Source organism: Pholcus phalangioides, unplaced genomic scaffold (genome assembly GCF_987345545.1).
Source record: "Pholcus phalangioides strain wild (caught in Gottingen) unplaced genomic scaffold, Ppha-v1.0 ptg000018l_1, whole genome shotgun sequence".
Classification (NCBI taxonomy): Eukaryota; Metazoa; Arthropoda; class Arachnida; order Araneae; family Pholcidae; genus Pholcus; species Pholcus phalangioides.
The window spans coordinates 6,798,221-6,818,740 of record NW_028301611.1 but is presented as its reverse complement, the minus strand read 5'-3'; the positions used below and the strand labels follow the sequence as shown (position 1 = coordinate 6,818,740).

The 20,520-nt window shown below is 39.2% G+C and overlaps 1 protein-coding gene across 2 annotated transcripts in view; it reads right to left on the bottom strand.

The window, feature by feature from the left end:
• LOC149071629 (fatty acid synthase-like) overlaps positions 1–20,520 on the bottom strand; it is a 202,112-nt gene that overhangs the window by 114,058 nt on the left and 67,534 nt on the right. The window contains exons 25-29 of one of the 2 annotated variants that reach the window (XM_089247905.1): positions 16,244–16,471; positions 15,635–16,089; positions 11,272–11,529; positions 7,921–8,169; positions 4,566–4,787 (exon numbers count right to left, since the gene is read on the bottom strand). The exons of the other annotated variant lie outside the window; for it this stretch is intronic. Coding sequence (XP_089104031.1) covers positions 4,674–4,787; positions 7,921–8,169; positions 11,272–11,529; positions 15,635–16,089; positions 16,244–16,471 — 1,304 coding nt within the window. The 3' untranslated portion in view covers positions 4,566–4,673. Of the gene's footprint in view, positions 1–4,565; positions 4,788–7,920; positions 8,170–11,271; positions 11,530–15,634; positions 16,090–16,243; positions 16,472–20,520 lie in introns of those variants that run through there. 2 annotated transcript variants of the gene reach the window in all.

Here is a 20,520-nt window from a genome sequence, read left to right as displayed (position 1 = left end):
GATCTATGTTTTTCAAACTATATTAAAATAATTTATTGTCCCAAGTTGTTGTCCTTCAAAGTAGAGATTATTCACATGGAATCAAATACATATTCGGCTGAAAAATTAAACATTTGATCAATTAACATCATAAATAATTTGCACCATATAAGACGAGATCGTTCTATATCATAGTTATGATATCTGATATTCCTCTGACATTTCGATATATAACGATATGGTCCAAATATTGTACTATATCGTTGTGCTACTGGGGAATATTAACGTACGCCGATGACGCTGCCATCTCTTGGATTCGAAACGAAGACGTGTTTTCTCCTCTGTTTGTTTCTCGTCTCCCAGATGGCTGCATCACCGTCGGTAGATAATCTCTCGTATTGTCGAACCACGGTTTTTTTACGATTACGAGTCCCTTTCGCGTAGCAAGCACCGCGGGAGCATCACGAGCGACCGGTTTTATTTTCTATATAAGAACCTGGATTGCCGGAAAGGGGCCGTTCAAGTATTACGTCATCATCGATGGGGGGGGGGGGTTCCGATTTGCTGACTTTTGATGACAGGGGGGGGGGGGTTTGGATAATGCTTACGTCAGCAACCACCCTTTATGAAAATATGAGTTAGGATTCAGAGGGACAGAGCTGATGACGAAATTTTGCTGACAAGCGAGGGGGGGGGGGGAGGGTCAGAACGACTTAACTTTCCTGTCGTCCAAAGGACGAAAAAAACTTGCACTTGGCCAAAAATTCCAGTTTTAGCAGGTTTTGTATCTACAAATAGATTAAATATGCCTTCTATTTTAGTGTTAGGCATTTTCCGTCTTAAAGAGGTTTCCTATGATAGAAAAATCATTAATTATTCACAAGACTATGCATTTGTTCCGTTAAAGACAGGTTTCTGTCCCATACAGTTCCGTCTTAGACAGGTTTCACTTTATATTTGTTACACGACGAATTGATACCGCGGCAAACTTGTATCGCGACGAGTTGAGCTTGATAAATTGAGTTCGGCAAATTGACCGGCTCCAGTATTAGCGTAGCGTATTGGTACGTATCTCGTGCGTATGCCCCCAATTTTCCGTTATCTCTCGATCAAATATGGTCATCCAAATCATATAGTAGGGGATGAAATGTTTTCCAGCTGGATTGTTGTGCCCAGTTTGATATTTTTTTTTATTCTGCAGATTTTGATATACGTAGATTCAAAATATATCTTAAGTGCCATTTTTTTTATGCATTTTTGAAGTGATTTTCAACATGGCGTCCAAGATGGCTGCCATTTACCAATTTCCTCAATAATCATGGCACACTATTGAACAGTATGCCAAATTATATGTCTTTGGGGGAGTAAAGAAGTACGATTATACAATCGAAATAGGCGTACATTGAGTTCTTATTTCATTTTAAATTATAGTTCACATATTGTGAAAGCTATTTTGAAAGGCATTACCGTTTTACCGGTAGTGGGACAGATCTCATATGTACTGAAATTGGTCTCTCCTGAAACCATTTGTCAGATTTTTGGTGGGAAGAACTACACTAGAGGCATAAGGTTTCACAGGACTACGATTTTGGCCTGCTATGAGCTTCTTTTTAAAACACTGCCACATTCTACGGAAATTATTTCCCTGCAACTGGTTTTAACTACACGAATGTTTTCGATCTATATTTAACAGAACGTATACATGAAGAAGTAGACAAGAGAATTCTTCAAGCAAGAACATTTCCCACTTGTACACTTACACCCACATTTGAAAAGTTCAATAACTCCTTTGGGTGCAGGTATCTCCAGTTTCGCCATTTATTTCCCATCTATTACCATTAAGTGGGTTATTGTTAGTCAAGGATTTTTGTAGTCCTTTCTGATGATGCAAATCGAGTTGGATCGAAGAATATGTGGCTTCAGTGCTGCAAGGGTTGGTAGCGATGGTGTCGTGCAATAGGTGTTCCGAAAGCCAGAGGTCTACTAGGTTTACATGCTTATACTGGTGGAGACGGAGGAAAATTTGTAGGCATTTCAAAAAAGAAATAACGGATATTGTGGGATCCGTCATCCAATCTATATTTGAAAAACTCACCAACTTGGCTTATTTAAAATATACTAATTTTTCAACCATTCCAGAGTTAGACATCTTTTCAGAAGTAAAAGTTTTGATCGAGAGAAGTCGCCACCAACCCTTGCAGCACTGAAGCCACATATTCTACGATCCAACTCAATTTGCATCATCAGAAAGGGCTACAAAAACCATTGACTAACAATAACCCACTTATTGGTAATAGATGGCGAAAAAAGTAATTTCTCCAGTCAAATGTCTGGAGATACCTGCACCCAAACGAGTTATTGAACTTGTCAAATGTGGGTGTAAGGGTAAGTGTGTGAGTGGGAAATGTTCTTGCTTAAAGAATTCAGTTGTTGCACAAAATGTAAAGGACTATTAATATCAGTACAGCGACAATAGTGATTCAGAAGAAGGTATGTAATACATATACATACAAGTGCTGCTTTTGATAATTCTGTTCAATATCTTTAATTATTTATGCTATTTCATTAAAAATTTTTGTTCGTATATAATTGGTTAACATAAAACACTATATATAATGTAATTCAAAATTTAGATATTTTCATCCAGCAGTGGATATAGAATCCAACGACATGTTCGCTGGCATCCTTTCATTTGGTTGCGCGAAAAGATTATGGTTACAGAGCATGGTCTGGTCTGTTATCAGTATATTTAGAACGTTTTAAAAAGTCCAACAATGACAAGTGTCTTTGTGGTCAAGTGGGGACATTACAGCATTATCTGTGTTCCTGCCCGCAAGCTAAACAGTGCCATTGCGGCCACATTCCGGATAATGGGAAGCTTTGCTGGAAGCGACGCGTACTTCAGAGCCCAATGAACTTCGGCTGACTTCGCCAGCTGATCCAATTCCTGGACAAAAATCTTCATCATATCCATGCCAAATGGGTTGGCACAAAGCGTGAACGAGGTGCTGATGATGACTATGTACCAGCTAGGTGCTTTTGCCCGGACCCTACTAGAATATACGATCTGCGGCCTCGTCGCTGAAACCCATCTACTGAGAGTCAAGCGACGTTGCGCCTATCCACATTTCGTACTGACGAATGTCTAGTCAAATTGTAAATTGAGATTTTATTCCAGAGACAATCAATCTTAATTAGTCTTGGCGATATTACGATTATTCAAATCAACTCTTTACTATAAGATGAGCGTGATCTAACAATTATACCTTTCAGATCCGAATCAAAGATCAGTACGTAAGGACGTATAGACCACCGACAAATTGAGATCATATATATTAGCGATAATTCATCACGTAAAGTTGCGATTCCACAATTTTATTTACCATCCGTAGATGAACAGTGTAAGTTACGCGCCTACACTTCAGTTAAATGGCCCGTCGGTTACTGCTTCCCATAGATGCCTGTGCTACTTGTCTAAGACTTATTAATACACCTTATTTGGAGAAACATGAGGAGTCATTATATCTCCCTGTATAGGAGTATTAAGCAACGCATTTTAACAACAAAGACGGGCCGGCGTTGCAGAGAGACGATTTATAGTCTTGTATACCACAAGTATTACAGGACTTCCGTCTTGTGTACTCCAGGATCATCCACTATCTCGGCGAGATTTTACGAACCAACGGAATCTTCAAGAATGTACCTCAACGAAGCTATGACCACAGTGTCAAGGGACGATGTTTAGAGCGCATGGATGCTAGAATGTGTTCATCTTCGGATGGAATCAAAAACTTTCAAAAGATTATGATGTAGATTTTACTGTTGATTTTTAATTTCTCCCTCCGTATATTATACGTCCATTGACGAACATTGATTATATGTGAATTTATATGTGTAAGCTAATTAATAAAATTTCCAGGCACACCCATCCTCCGGGAAAGCTTCGATATCTCAATGAGATGGGAAGAGGGGTGTGTTTGGTTTTCAAAGGTCATAAGTGGATTGAAAATGGTTGATGATGATATAACGTAATTCATATTTATTGTGCTTTATTTGCATCACATAAAACACTTGAACTCAATGCACGCCTATTTTGATTGTAAATTCGTATTTCGTGACCCCAGAAACATATAATTTGACATACTGATCAATAGCGTGCCATGAATAGTAAGGAAATCTGTAAATGGCAGGCATCTTGGATGCCATGTTGAAAATCACCTCAAAAATGTGTAAGAAAAAAAATATATGACACCTAAGATATTTGGAATCTACACATCAAAATCTACAAAATAAAAAAGTATCAAACTGGGACAACTATCCAGCTGGAGCCACATTTTATTACATCTCAAACCCTACTACTGCAATAATGAAATAGCAGCTGCTTGCACAGCATTTGATTGTATCCGAGTACATTTTTCGTCAAAAAAGGTCTCGAAAACGGCAACCTCGGATGTAACGACAACTCTGTTATAACGGAAAAAAAAAAACCACGCATGTAATCTTTGATGTCGTTAGAACCGGGTTTTGAGTAATGTTCAGGCACTTGCCATCTATCTTCCCGAATTAAAATGAGAAATCCTGACAAATGCGTGGATCTGCTTTATTGAATACAGTTTCTTTGTGAATACAAGATTTATATAGACTGGGGAATATAAGTTTCTAAATTTCATTTCTAATATAAAGTTCCATTCTGTTCAGCGTGAATCTGCTCCATGCACAAGATCTGCTATATTTCTTGCTGCTATCACATCGAAAAATTCACTAGCGTTTCCTGGTAGTCTATGAAGAGAAATTTTACCACCGTATACCTGCGAAATGAAAATAAAGTAAAGACAATATTAGCTCTTGCAGCGATCGTGGATAAACATAATTACAGTAACATACAGGATAGGATCAAGTAATGATGGCTGATCGATAAGAGTTGTAATATGGATCAAATTATCTGGCATAATTTAGGATGATTATTTTTGTTGCAAACAATTTTTTTGCAATGCTCCAACCTGAGTAGAGGAAGGACGGACGCTGATTTTTGCTTATATCCCCTTTGGGGACAGAGTGGGAGTCATGTTCTGGTTTGGTGGCATAATTTAGAACAGTATAATGATCTTGGATCAAACTACGGACCTTTTCTTTCAAAGCGGGACGTATGGTCACTCATATTAACTACAGTAAATAAATGAGGCTTTTCGAATAGACGTCATAATCATCATCAGCATCACTCCTGAGGGACATACACTGGATGATCCCCATAGAGATCAATGTTAAAGTTGCCGATTTTAGCGTAGAACTTCAGGGATTTAGTGGGGTTTTCCGCCACATCAATAATTTTAAAAATTGAATTGAATCTTTGGTTTTCGAAATACTGAGCTCGCTTAGAGATACGAAGCCTAGAAAATGAAATATAAAATAATGAGCCAGAACCCCCCCACTTTTGAGATAGATAGATATTCATGCAAATAACATTGATTTCAAATTTTTATTTATATCTTCTCAAGCGGGAAAATTCAATTCAATTTTATTCATCACATCATAAAACTTACATTGGCAAAACGAAGAAAATCCATCCAAGGGATCGTTGTCGATCCATGCTGGTGGACACGATTACCATTGAGTTAATTTTTGAAACACGAATAGTAAATATTAATAATAAACTAATCATAATTTAAAAAAAACAAAAAATAAATAAATAAGTAACAAACAAAACAATGAAAAAACGCAAGACACACACAGAAATCATCTAATGAATATGACATACATGCACACACATACACGCAGACACAAAATATTACATTGATTTAAATTAAGATTAGTGAGAATTAATGTCTCCGTATTGTCTTATATCATCCAATTGCATCTCAATCCATATAGTTTAGGATGTTTTGAAATTAATTACGGGCCCATATAAATTACATCGAAGAAATTCCGAAGCTTTAATCAAGCATTTTTTGAAGGAAAAACAGGCAGATCAAAAACTTGAAGTCGAAATTTCTAGCTCCCATTAAAAAGAAGAAAAAACGATTCCTTTCTGTTTCTTTAATTCAGATTTGTTTCTTTCATGAATCGCACAGGAAGTCGCCATATTGGTTACCTTGTATGTCCCTCAAAAAAAAGGGGGAAATATCACGTGATCCGAAACACTTATGGTGTTGTGAAAATAGAAGTACGGGGTGATTATAAAAAAACTATCCCGACATATGGGCCCCTAACTATCATACCATTCACAGAAACTGAATGAAATTTTGGCATAAGGTATTTTGAGGTATGCGCTCAAGAATGATATGGAAAACAACAGTGTCACTCTAACAGTTACGGTTACAGTGAGAAAATTTCGTAAATATCAAATGGCAACACCAAGTTTTTTGTATTGTAATGCGATCTCCATACTGAAAAACACTAAATAGCGTTGGAATGGCACCTGTAGCACGAAAATCCCCGGAGCTAGGCAAGGAAAAATGACTTTGCCGTGCACCAGAGCATTACTGAGATCCCAGCCTGATTAGTCCTCTGTCCACAAGGTCATGTGGAAAATTTGTGAAACGCAATCAAATGCTTTATTTTATGCTGCTTCTCTGTCCTTATTGGTTGTCCTCACTTTTAGCCTATCTACCGCCGGTGATTTTCATGCTACAGTTGCCGTTCGAACGCTATTTAGGGTTTTTCACAATGGAGATCACATTCCAATACAAAAAACTTGGTGTTGCCATTTGATATTTTCGAAATTTTCTCACTGTAACCGTAACTGTTAGAGTGACACTGTTGTTTTCCATATCATTCTTGAGCGCATACATCAAAATACCTTATGCCAAAATTTCATTCAGTTTCTGTGAATTGTATGATAGTTAGGGGCCCATATGTCGGGATAGTTTTTTTATAATCACCCTGTACTTCGCGGAACCACACACCTAAATAACAAATTCTGTGGAGCCTGTCAACTCGAACACTACCTATATGGGACAAGTTTGAAAGGCATCGTCATAATCCTACAACACTGAATGTCAACAATACAGAACCGTTTAATTACGATGGAACAGTAGCAAATGAGCATCTTGATATTTTTTAAAATTTGCTCACAATGAAATTTAATTTTTTATGATTTATATGAAAAATTAAAAATTTTCAGAAATTTTATCCCGATTTCTTATCCGAAATTTTTTTTACTGACCATGAACATAAATGGGTTTTTTTTTCAAAAAACTGGGAGAAAATATAATTTTTTCCAATTTTTTGAAACTTCGAAAATATGTTATTTAAGTAGCCATTTATCAAAATTAAAAAAAAAATTGTGCGATGAATTTCATTAGTAATTGTAAGAGCGGTCAAAAATGGGTAAACTTTTAGGTCTTTCTTCAACTTCGAAATAATTTCAAAAATATTGCAACAAAAAATTAAATAATTTCATTACTTGAAAATTTTTACTATATAATGCAATTCATGAACGGCAATTAGAACGCTAACCATAGCAAACTTCAGCATATTACATATTGTGCGTTCAAGGACTGAAATCATCCTGATTCCATGAATTCGTATGTCAAGGGTGCTATGCCGTAAGGGTGCTCTTCTTTTGGTGATGGGTAAGATTTTTTTAGTGCTCGCGACTAAAAAGAGGTTGAAGAACTCTGGTTCATAACAATGAAGTATCCTGACCGCGGGTCAAAAGGAGCCATAGATATCATGTTACTTTGTCTCAAAATTTCCCATGACAATTTAACCGAAATTAGCGACGAGTAAATGAGGGATCATGAACAGTTATCTTCCATTGACAACAATGTTGTTAAACCCTCGTTTACTGGACGGGACTAGAAAAAAAAAAACCCGGGCTGATGAGGCTGACGTTTTAACAAGGTTTTTCTTTAAATCAAATGTTACCAAAAGTGTAAATCAAAACGTAGTAACAAAAAAAATGGTTATAAAAATCTCTCAATAATGTAAATTGATTGGTACCTTTGTGATTTCGGACTTGACGAAAGCGATGTCGTTGGCGAGGAGGTCTCTTGACCCTTCGATAGCTGAAATAGCGCTTTTGCATTTGTTGGTCGGGCGATACGAATGCAACAAAGCCTGTATCTGCATCCACCTTTTTGCCGAATCTATCATCTTGTCGACATTCATTTTTCCCATGTTGATTGAGCTCATGTTTCGAATGCAATTGACTTTCTCCTGAGGATATTTCGTTTCAAGTTCTTTTTTGATCTGCAAAATACAAATACGAAATCAGAATCTACTGCAAGCGAATTGCCCAACAGTGTGGCTGAAAAACAATAAGGAATAATAAATAGAAACATGTGATAATGAAAAACATATGTTTTTTTTCAGCTCAAATGCATCTTTCTGTTAAAAAAAGTCTCGCCACAGAAAAGAGCAACAGGCCTACAACAGTACAAATCGTCAATCGTTACACTTCACTGATAGTTAGAAAAAATAGATGGCAGCACTATCACGAGCATTGCAGAGAAACAAATTTCTAAATTTACAACAAATACACGAGCATTTTTCAACATGCACCAATTCGTTGCAAGTTCCGCACAGGAATGTGGACGAGGTGCACGCGTGGGTTTAATAGTAGCAGCTCAAATACAGCTATCTAACATCGATAATTCAGAGAAAAGTAGTTGAACAACTGAAATACCCTGCCCATAGAGATATGGTTGCCATTCATTTAAAGCGGTGTTTCTCAACCATTTTCAGCCCGTGGCTTAATTTGGACCATATAGACCATATTTTCTTCTCGTGCCCCACCCCCCATAGTCTCATCTGAGACTTTTTCTACTTATTGAATTGAATTCAGTCAGAACTAAATTTATTATGAACAAAATTTTGTAAATACAGTAGATCTCTGGAACCCTAGGAAAAGCACGGATACACTTTTCATCCCACCCAATAGGCGAATTGCATGCAAACACCAAACATGGCCCCTGCTCTGTCCCTTGCGGGATATAAGCAGGCTTCCTTGCGGCTGGGCCATGCTGGAAAAAGAAGAAAAATCCCCGCCAGCCACCAAGACCATGGGTGGAACACCAAGCATGGCCCTCGCTTTGATGCAGATTATCTAGCGGCTGGGCCATGCTGCAAAAACTCTCTTGATGTCTGGGCCCAGCAGGCATCCCCGGCCCGTAAGCCACAGGACCCAAACCAGCCGAGGCCCCCCATCGCCCCCGACTCACTTCAATCACTTCCCCCAAAGTCCTTGGAAACTCGGCGGCCGCCAAGGAGCCCGGGTGGATCACCCGCAAGAGACCAATGAAAACATCTCGAACCATCCGCCTTCATCACTGTACTCTGTCCCCAACCATCAGCCGACTTGCAAAACAAACTCCTCTCATCTTGTCCTCTGTTGGAAGGGTTTTTCCATAGGCCCGAATCTGTAAAATAGAACATGAGGAGAACTGCATGGGAAAAGTAGGCATCTGTAAAATACGGGACAATTCAATGAACCTACACAATAAATCAATCCTTCCGACCCAATGTGTCCTCACCCCGGATCCGTGCCCACCCTGGGCTAGAGTTGAGTGAGCTTCCTTCATGTGGGGTTCTATGTATGACAGTCTAAATATCATGGGTGCCCAGGCAGAGTGATGTTCTGGGGGGCATACTTGCTGGGTAACAGCTTACATATTTGCATAATTCACTAGAAGAATTATAGCATCAGATCTAATCATGTAGGCCTTATGGACCCAAGGCTATAAGCACATGGGTTAAGGTTGCCATGGTATTAAAGACAGCTCTACTAGATTCTGAAAGTAGTCACATTTCTGCCTGTCATATTTCACATGGAAGTTTTATTTCTTCACAGTTCTTTGTGACTCCCTTAACCACTTGGTTCTCATTTCATCTGATTTTCACCTGAAGGCCCTTAGAACATCGCAGGACAGCAAGGGGGACCATATAGCCCAAGGTTAGGAAACAGTGAATTAAAGTATGTATGGATAGCTTCTTGGTTGCTTCTACATTAGCTTATCATATTTCTTCTTGAAAGTGTCTATCACGAGATAATTCATGACATCAGCTGTTAAGCTATTCATGCTCTCTCTATCACACACTCTCTAAGTCACTGTTTTGGGCATTCACATGCTCGCTCACGCTCCAAGTCGCTCTTTTGCTTACTCACTTGTTCTTTTAAACTCTCTAGAGGTCTAGATCATTCTTTTGCTCACTCAGGTGCTTGCAAAAAACCCTCTAGGCCACTTTTTCGGGCATTCACTTGCTTGCTCACTCTCTAAATCGCTATTTTGCTCACTCACATGCTTGCAAACTCTGTAGATCACTCACTCACTGACCTAGTCCCTTGCTGTCCGGGCAGAGGCGGATTCATTGAGGATTATACAAATTTTGCTGCCCTACTTTCAATTCTACTAACTTTCTTGGCCACTCAATCAAATTTTCCGTCCTGGGCTATAGCCCGCTAAGCCCTCTGTAAATATGCTGCACTTACAGATTTGTACTGTAAGAACTGGATACATTAAAGGGGGAAAGAAAAAAAGATTACCACATATCGTGACCGCGATATCATGGGTTGCATTGCTAACGTCGCCATATTGTACTTATCACCAATAAATAAGAAACGCGAACTGGCTGGCCAAGGTCCGAAATTCGGACTCTGACTGGGTCAATTTACAACGAAATCAGTCAATTTATGAACTGGCCAGCCCAGTTGACCCGGCCAATGACCGAATTTCAGGAGTTCGCCGTGCTTCGACCGGCCCCAATATATACCTACATATCGATCCCTATGATATCGAAATTTTGATTCCTTTGATCATTAGGGTTGCGATAGTTAACAATAATTAACAATGGTCATAATTATCACAAAAAAAACCCCCAACGTGGCGATGACCCCGAATAATTGGGACAGATATATAAGGGATAGCCAAACCTCTTTGAAAGCCCGAAATTCGGCCACTGCAGTTTGGAATTTGGGCTTTGGCAGTAACAAATGTAAGAGAGAAATAGAACACGTAGGAGAGGGTTGAAGGTGAAACAGAAATCTACTGCAGGCCGGCCTACTCTCTCTCTTATCTACTGTACATTTCCCCCCCCCCAAATTTTTTTTCTTTCTTTCTTCTGTTTTTTAACGTACGAACAAGGTTACCAGATTTATCGCCGATACGTATAATAAAGAGATAGTCCAAATTTATTGGCGAAAGTTTGTGCGTGAAGAGGTTAAAATAACGTCACACGCGAATTAGTTAAGGATCCCATCGATACCCTGATCGAGTTTATCCAAATGCACTATTAATATTTTGTCAACATTATGTAAAATCTTGAATTATTTGAAGGAGGAAACGTATCAATTACCTCATTGATCCCAGCAGTTGAAAAAAACTGTTTGAGAAATTCCGTGAGACTCTCGATTTCTTGAGAAGTTCGATCGCCAGAGTCGTCTTGATCCGTGAGTGCATTTGCGAGTTTCAAGGCTCCGTCAATGATGTAGTTATTATGAATATTTGGTGGTTCCGCAGTCGCCTCGGATCTTGCAATGATTTCACATCCTAGGGTTGCCGCATCAGAATATGACACCAAGATCGCAAAATTTCCAGAATAAGCACTTATGATCTGGGTTTGGAAATAAAAAAAAATCATTATATTATACTGATTTTAGGACATTTTTAGGTGTTATTTGTGCAATGTAAATGCAACCATGACCGCAAATCGACCATTTTAAAACTTTAGTTCGATGTTTATCGGGCTTTATGTTGAATGTTTATTTTCTTATCGATTTCGTAGTGAAATTCCACTTCGATTCAATTATCTGGAGTCAGTGGATAATTATATCATGCTTGTGGTATTCTCAATTTTCCGCAAAAAAAAGTTCAAAAACTCACCACCGGAGGGTAATGGCGCTCTATGCAATATTGTTAAACGATGATGCCAGAAGGGGACACGACGTTCAAATGAAAATATTTTATTATTTGATATTTCTTGATAACTTGATAAATGTTTTAATGAAACTTCAGTATCAATGTAAAAACAATTTTAGGTCTCTTAGTTTAAAAAATGTGTTTCAACAAGCTTGGCACGTTATTTATACACCAAAAGGCGCCAAATTGGAACTGCCACTTTTTTAGTCATTTTTTTGTCCCCTGCGTCTCAAATTTCATTGGAAAGCATCAATTTTTTTTTATTTTGCTCTGTAGGCATATATCAATAAATTGTAGGATGCATTTTAATGTGTGATTTTATTTTCATGATAATAATATCAAAAAAAGTTGAAAAATTTGCAAATTTTTGTGCCATAAAAACAGGTTTATATATTTTTTTATTCATTAATGGTTTATCGTAATACAAATGCATGCAATTCATTGATATGTGCCTACAGAGCGAAATAAAAATTGATGCTTTTCAATGAAATTTGAGACGCAGGGGACAAAAAAATGACTAAAAATTGACCGTTCCAATTTTGCGCCTTTTGGTGTATAAATAAGGCGCCAAGCTTGTTGAAACACATTTTTTAAACTAAGAGACCTAAAATTGTTATTATATCGATACTGAGATGTCATTAAAGCATTTTTAGCAAGAAATATAGAGTAATAAGAAATTTTCATTTGAACGTCGTGTGTCCCCCTTGTGCTTAAAAGTGTTTTCAGAGAGAGGTCCGTGGTCTTCGCTCTACTGACACAAGGGGTCCGTGGAACTAAAAAGTTTAAGAACCCCTGATCTAGAGTCTAGAACAGGCACCTTGAACCCATTGCTCGTGAGCACCATGGTGCTTCCTGAAGCACCCGATCTGGTGCTCTCGCAACACTTGATTAGCAATCCAATTGAACACCTTGCGCAAATTGCATTCAAGGGTTAAAATCATCCTAATTTCATGCATTTTTATGTCAAGCATGCCATAAGGGTGTTCTTCTTTTTTTTATTTTGATGGGTACAGGCAGTGCTCGCAACTTGAAACAGGGTGAAGATCTCTGGTCTAGAAGAATGTATTTTTGCGTACCTTTAAAAATACGTATTGTGAACATCAATATAAAGAGTTGATGATCGTCTTTAGTGCCAGTGCTGTCTTAACGCATGGTGCCCTCCAGAGTAAAGGGGCCTCACAAAAATGAGATCTGGTAAAAATTTTCTAGAATTAACCAGGTAGGGCCTCAGAAAAACCACTTGGCCCAGGATGCTCCTAAAAAGGCCTGCTTTATTGCCAGTGCATATCTGTGCAAAAAGCAATGACACAATGACTTACTATTTTGAAAACATCGATAGTGTTTGCAGTTTCCGAAAGATGCTCACAAAATAAATTCTTTGATGATTCCAACATAGTGAGCAAAGTCAGGAAGCAATATTGAGAGATGTGTGTAGTTTCATCCGTCTGCATACAGGGCTTCCATAATTAAAAGACCCTATTTTAAAGTAGCTCACAGGCGAAACAAGTCATCAGAAAAGTGTGAAGTTTTGTGGAGGACTTCATGAGGGGGGGGGGGGGGAATGGGAATTTGTTTCGGGAGGGGGGGGGGAATCAATTGGACATGTCGCCACCAGAGGGCGTTTCATTTTGAATACGTGTAGTAAACGTAAATTCATATGATGACACGCAGCAGCTGTTATAAAACCTAGAAACGTTCCCACAGATCTTGTTTCTCAATGTGTTTGCTGCTTACAATGACGATAAGCTTATGAGATCGCGCTTTCTTGGTCAGTCAATTGTTTTACAAATTGCGATTTCAATATATGATAAAATACGAGGGCATTGCCAAAACTAAACAAAGTTGCCAAATGTTGCCGAAATTACGGAAAAATCGCAATGGCGGGAAATAACGCTTTACTGCAAATTGCAGTGGATTAAAATGTGTTCCACGAAATAATAAAGGTTCACCAAGACAAATGTGGGAGATTAATATTCTTATTTATAGTTGTAATATTATCACAATACAATTTATAAGTTGAAAAATAATTTCAATCTTTGACTTGAATAAAGAATAAAAATTCAAGTAGCTTCGTGTAAAAAACGGTGAAAAAGTCGGGACGGCCAGAAAAACAAAAAATACCGGGACTGTCCAGGGAAATGTGGGACGTATGGCCACCCTAATGCCGCAGTAACTGCTTTACGGAAATGTCGGACTTGGAAGAGGATTCGAGAAGGTCTAATGAATGTTAAAAACCTTCGGATTACGATAACGAAATTTGAAACTGGATCGTTGCCTGTTTGTCCTGGAAGAGGAAGAAAACCCGTTTCTATTGGTACATTCCAACATGTACCGATTCCTTAGAAGTTCCGCAGAGGAATATGGACGAGGTGCATGTCTGGTTTAAGTAATAGTAGTAGCCAATTCTCACAACTGCCGAATTCGGGAACCAGAAAATCCGTACGCCATCTTAGAGGTTCCGTTGCATTCGCCAAAAGTGACAGTATGGTGTGGATGTACTGCATCATTTATTCTCGGTCCCTACTTGTACGAGGAGTTACGTTCTACAGGTCTAGTGACATGTTCGATCACCAGGAAGCGATATGCATTGCTGTTGCAGAACGACATTGTTCCGGCTCTGCAAGCACGTCACTGCCTTGCAGACACAATCTTTATGCAAGACAGAGTTCCTCCACAGGAACAGTGTCTGTGTTAAGAAAAAAAATTTTTTCTTAAAACACATTTTATACAGAAGAACGTGTGATCAGCTGGCACTTCATTAATCTATGGCCTCCCCGATCCCCAGACCTTAATCCATGCGATTTTAACCCTTGGGGGCATTTGAAACGTCTGGTGGGTGAGTCTTGACAATCCAAGAACTTTACCTGACCTTAAAGGCAGCATTTCATGCCACGTGCTGAACATTTCCCCGTACACACTTCAGCCAGTTGTGGAACATGCCAGCTTGCGATTTCACATGGTATCTGAAAATGATGGCCATCATGTGGAACATGTTTTGCTGCAGTAACAATTGTTAAAATTGTAAACGTTTGCCTAAAAATGTGCTATTTCTTTCTTGAAACCACAACCCTCTGGTGGTGACATGTGCAACTAACCCCCCCCCCCGAAACAAATTCCCATCAATTTATAAATCCCTCCACAAAATTTCACAATTTGCTGATGACTGACTGGTTTCGTCTGTTGGCTACTTTAAAATAGGGTCTTTTAATTATGGATGCCCTGTACTTAAGGAAAATGGCGAAGGTGCCAATTTCTCGATGTAATCACGAATACACTTGATTTCGTTCAGTGTATGAAACGTTGAATATTCTTTCAATCAAATTCACTGACCCCCCCTCCCCACGAATTACTCTCACGGGCCCTCAAGGGGGGTTCATGGGCCCTTGGTTAGGAAACCATGCTCTACAGGCACACTTGCCTAGAAATTTCTAGAGGTACCGCAAGAGCGAGGAAAAAATTTTCAAGGAAGTAGAGATGTGTTAATTACAGCCAAACAAATGATCGAAGCAAAGTTGAGCGAGTGAGGCCGGGATTACACTAGAATTATAAAACAAATGCAACCAACGCCCTTATTGGTTGCATTTTTCAAGTTTTATAAATGAACTTTTATGAAATTTTTATAGTGCGATCCCGGCCTTATACACGGATTTCCTCGTAGCCCTGGAAGGAATTATACCTTTTTTTGGATATAAATACCTTTTGGCATTAAAGGTTGGAGGCGCCACAGCACACAGTTTGAGAACTGCCCTAGTGTAACCTATTAGATATTATTTCAGCACTGAATCGAGAGTGCTACTCACTTTCAAGTAAGAATCTGCCATATCAGTAATATTATCGATTGGAGTGTCTCGGTTGCAAGTGATACTGTAACATGGGAACTCAATGAAGTTTGCGATTGCTCTAAACTTATCCAAATGCTCGGCTGAGTAATGGATGAAGAACACTGGGACTCCGTCATTGTGAGAGTTCAGACGAGCCATCATGTCATTGGCGAAAATTGTGACTTTTCTATCGATCACGGCAGCCACAGTGGCTTTCCCCTTGGTCGAATAATTCCCTTCTTCGACTTTGCCTTTACCAGTGGAATTTATAATACTCTGCAAGTCACACACTTTCAAGTCTTGCAGCTCCTTGACCGTCAGAGTGAGGTCGTAGATCATTTCCAGAGTCTGTCCTATTTCGACTCCCGACATAGAGTCTATCCCCAACTCCATGAACGTCTTTGAAGTGTCCACGTCGATTGCACTCGCATAACCTGGAGAAGCAAATTTAATTTAGAACGTGAGATGAGTTACGCAAATCATCATAAGCTCACCACATTTTAATGCCGCCACCCACAAAGTTAGTGAGCATGAAAAAGTTGCAATAAACCAAGTGGTGACAAAATATATATATTGATCGTGACATACCCATCGCTTTCGCTATGACAGTTAGTATGTCTTCTTTTTCGTCTTGCTTCTGTACCTTGGCATTGACGTAACTCGTGACCACAGGTTCGTTCAAAACCATGAAGTAGTCAAGGGTGTCCAGACACGATTTGATGCGCTGGGCCATTACTCCCGAGATAACAGCGTCTTCTCCCATATTGCGGTGCACGACTCCGACATCGCCAATTATACCCCATTGGATAGAAAGACCTGATACATCAATATCAATGTTAGAATCAAAATTGTAGAAATTACTTAAGGAAATGCATTGACTTCTAAAAGTTAAGCATGCGGCGACTTTTATAACATAGCGACACAAGCCACTTTAATCTTGACCCTGTGGATTGGGCGGTTAGCGGAACACAAACATGTGATACTCTGGTGTACGGTCCCTTTAGACCGGTCGTCCACTGGAAGCTACCACGAGCGAAAACAAGTTATGTGTTTGCACATACACGCAAGTTGTTTTCGCCCGTGGTAGCTTCTAGTGGACGCCCAGGCTTACGTTGAGCATTCGGCGCATAGTACTGGCAAATACTGTTTAACCGAGTGACAACACAACCATGAAGTTAACAGGTCGCTCATCAATTCCACTTGGCTGCTATAGCGACATACCGTTTATGGAAACAATCCAAAACAAATGAAACAGCTGCCCGGAGACCTGTGCCCGGTCGTCCAGAGATGGATTTGGCTCCGGGAAAAAGCTTAAGGTCTGGACACACATATCCGCACCGTGCCAGGACCGTAGCTCGGGCGTCAGTTGGCCGTGGCTCGGCTCGTTCCTCTTCAGACCACACCTTTCAGTGAGTTGCCCGTGTCGCTGCCGTATGCTGACTACGAAGCTGTGCCGATTGCTTCAAGTCTTTAACGCAGCCGGTTCGGTGTAATCAAAATGTTCAGTAAATTAATTAACAAGAGTGATTTCAATATAATAGCCCTAGCGTAAATTAACAATAATTAATTGTTCTAAACATTTCTGCAAATAATCTATACATGTATATAAATTTTTTATCTGTCTGTATATGTGTGTGTGTGCGTGTGTTTTTTATAGAAATTTTAATTTTGTTTTTATTTTGGATTGATCTCCGATTGAACACCCCTCGGAGAAGTGTATCTCAGCTCAGTAGGAGCATATTGTACGAAAGAGCGAGCATATCTTTTACTCTGTGTGTGTGTGTTCGCGGAATCTTCTAAACTGAAAATTGGCTCCTCTGCAGATGGCAAATGGATATTAAAATCAATAACAATTGGGGTGTTCAGTTTGCCGGGGCTTGATTCAATGATAAAGCCTCACCAGTATTCGATAGTAATTTAAAGCACTCATTGCCAAAGTCCCAGTCGCTGAAACACCTTTGTCAGACATTTAGCACAAAGGTGCTCGACTTTTTGGAAGGTGTAGGCCACTTCATTGTTTTGAAATATTTCGCGGGCTTCTTAAGTTATCCAGAAATGAGTCTCGATCCTCCAAAATTATCTAAAAAGAAGTGGCACGTGCCGCTTAAGTGATCTGCAAGCGTGCCGCGGGCCACTCGAGAGATCTGGAAATGTGCCACTAACCACTCAAATAGGATAATCTGCAAATGTATCACGATCCACTTAAGTGAACTGGAGGTGTGCCGTTAGTCGCTCAAGTGATTTTGAAATGTACTTGAGACCCCTCGAGAGCCTTGTTTTGTTTTTTGTTGTCACGGGCCACATCAAATGCTTCCGAGGGCCGCATTTGGAACAAAGGACTTGGGTTAAGCATTTATGGCTTAACATGTTGCATCTGATGTGAGTACCAAATTTAAAATATCTCCTATATTTTCCCATAAGAAAAAACCCAAAAATTTTCGAACCGTTTTCTATTTATATATATAATTTATGTTAAAACCAAAATAATGATTCATTTATAGAAACATCGGAAATTAAACCCAGTTAGTTTTCCAAGTTTACATTATTATTTTAACAAAAATTTCCTCGGCAAAATTTCGTTATATGCTATGTGAAACATAATTTTAAACTTTGTTTTCCCATCAAAGTTGTGAAAATGTTTATCCATATGTTTACTACATATTACGCTAGCACCACAGAAGCGGGGCCAGGTGCGTCTAAACAATTTCGGGGCACGAAAAATGTTTAGGACACCCCCCCCCCCTCTTTAACAAGATTTCATATATTTTGTGGGAAGAGGGAATCGGCTTACTGAATATACACGAACGCTAAGAAACAACACCATACAAAAAATAATAATAATAACTACACAAATGTGAATTAACACAAAAATTAATGGAGGTAATTTTAAACTAATGTGAGAAACCGTTTCCGAAATTAAGGAAAACTTTAGAATCGATGGATTAAAAATAATTGAAAGAAATAATTCCAGAACTATTGAAAATTCAGAATTAATAAAAGTAATAATGCAGAAATTGATTAAAATCAAGAAATAAATGGAATTAATAATTCAGCAATTGATGAAAATTGAGAAGCGACATAAAATAAATGAGCGCTCTGTCCTCTTTTATAAAAAAAAATCTGCGCTCTCTCTCTCTCTCTCCCGAGACCGCACCGTCACCGTAAAAATATAAAATAAACTAGTTGGTGACGGTGCGGACACGGTGCTCGGCTACGGTGCGGATATGTGTGAACGGCTGCATTGCTTAGCAAAGAATTATTCTTTGACCGTGTGATGACCTACACTCTGCCGACGCACGTGTCGGACACGGTGCGGATATGTGTGTCCAGACCTTTAATCGATCAAAAAGACGTATAGGTGGGGATGCCAAAATAAGGTCACGAACTGGTAGAGATTTTTTCTCCAGCTGCCCCTGTGGTCGATTAAGTATATCGTTGTTTGTTATTTTCACATAAATTAATAAATTTCCGGATACACCCATCCCTTCGGGAAAGCTTCGATATCTCTCTGAGATGGGAAGCGGGGTGTGTCCGGTCCTTCAATGTTCAGTGTGGTCGATTAAGGGGTAGCATTCCCTCTGATGATTGGTATATTGCTATAGTCAGAGCCGCAAATACGGGGGGGGGGGGGGGAACAGGCAAGTCTGGTGACCCTGGCGCTGAATCAGAAGGGGGAGGCGAATCCACCCTTTAACTGCTTCTTCTACATGCAAGGGGCGCGAAAATTCCCCTGGTGATAAAGTATCTAGCTGCGGCCTTGAAGACAGGAGCAGGGGGCCACGGTTGGTCTGGAGCCCTTGAAGACAGGCCAGGGACTGTACAGGGTACAACATGTTAGTGTTCAACTAACCGCCAAATCTAGAGGAGATACCATCAAAGTATTGTTGTTATGTTATGCAGGGTGAACGTAATTGATTATTGTAAAAAAAAATGTATCAAGTCTGAAAAACCAGAATTTGTGAAGTTTCTGGAAGTCCTACATGCAAACTAGGCACATATTTGAGAAGATCTAATAAGGTGACATCAATTTCATTGAAATACTGTATCTGGATTTAATGGTGAACGGCAAGCACTGAAACATTGGCAAAAGTTCAAAATTCAATTGTTGCCAAAATTTTTAATCGAGAATTTCGCAAACGCTTGTCTATATAATATCGGCCAAATTTACAACAAATAAAAAAAAAACCCGTCCATTGCACTCAGCTTTCGAAAGAGCCTACAACACACCACATCGGTGTTCTGGCTCAGGAGAAATTTAATCTTTTGTTTGAAATACATCACTGAAATGAGCGTTTGTCGAATTGGATGTTCGACAAAAATTCGGAATTGACAAGATTTTTCGTCGGTGATTTGGGTGACAATTTGATTTCCCAAGAAAAAGTCCTATAAGTTGGCATTACCTCTGTCTATATGTGATATCTGTATTTATAGGTGAGCTTAAAGAGTTGAGAGATCGGTGAAGTGAAAAATCGAAGTGTCGCCGAAAGCCTACTAAAATAGCTTCGACAAACGCTGGTTTCAGTGATGCATTGCAAACAACAGACTGAATTTCTCCTGAAATGATCACCGATACGGTTCGCTATATGGCTCTTTCGAAAGCTGTTTCAATGGACATGTTTTTGATAAATTTTGCCCCATGTAGCAATAAGGGTGTTTGCAGAATTGACGATTTCAAATTTTGGTGACAATTCGATTTTGAACTTCGCCGATCGTTAAGCACTTATAGCTCACCATTAAATCCAAATATTTAAATGATGAAAATGGTGTGTCACTTCATTTTTTTCCCCCTGCTCTTTCTGAATGTGTCGTTAGTTTGTGTGTGGGGTCTTCCAGAAACCTCACAAATTCCGGCCTTGTTTTTTTTC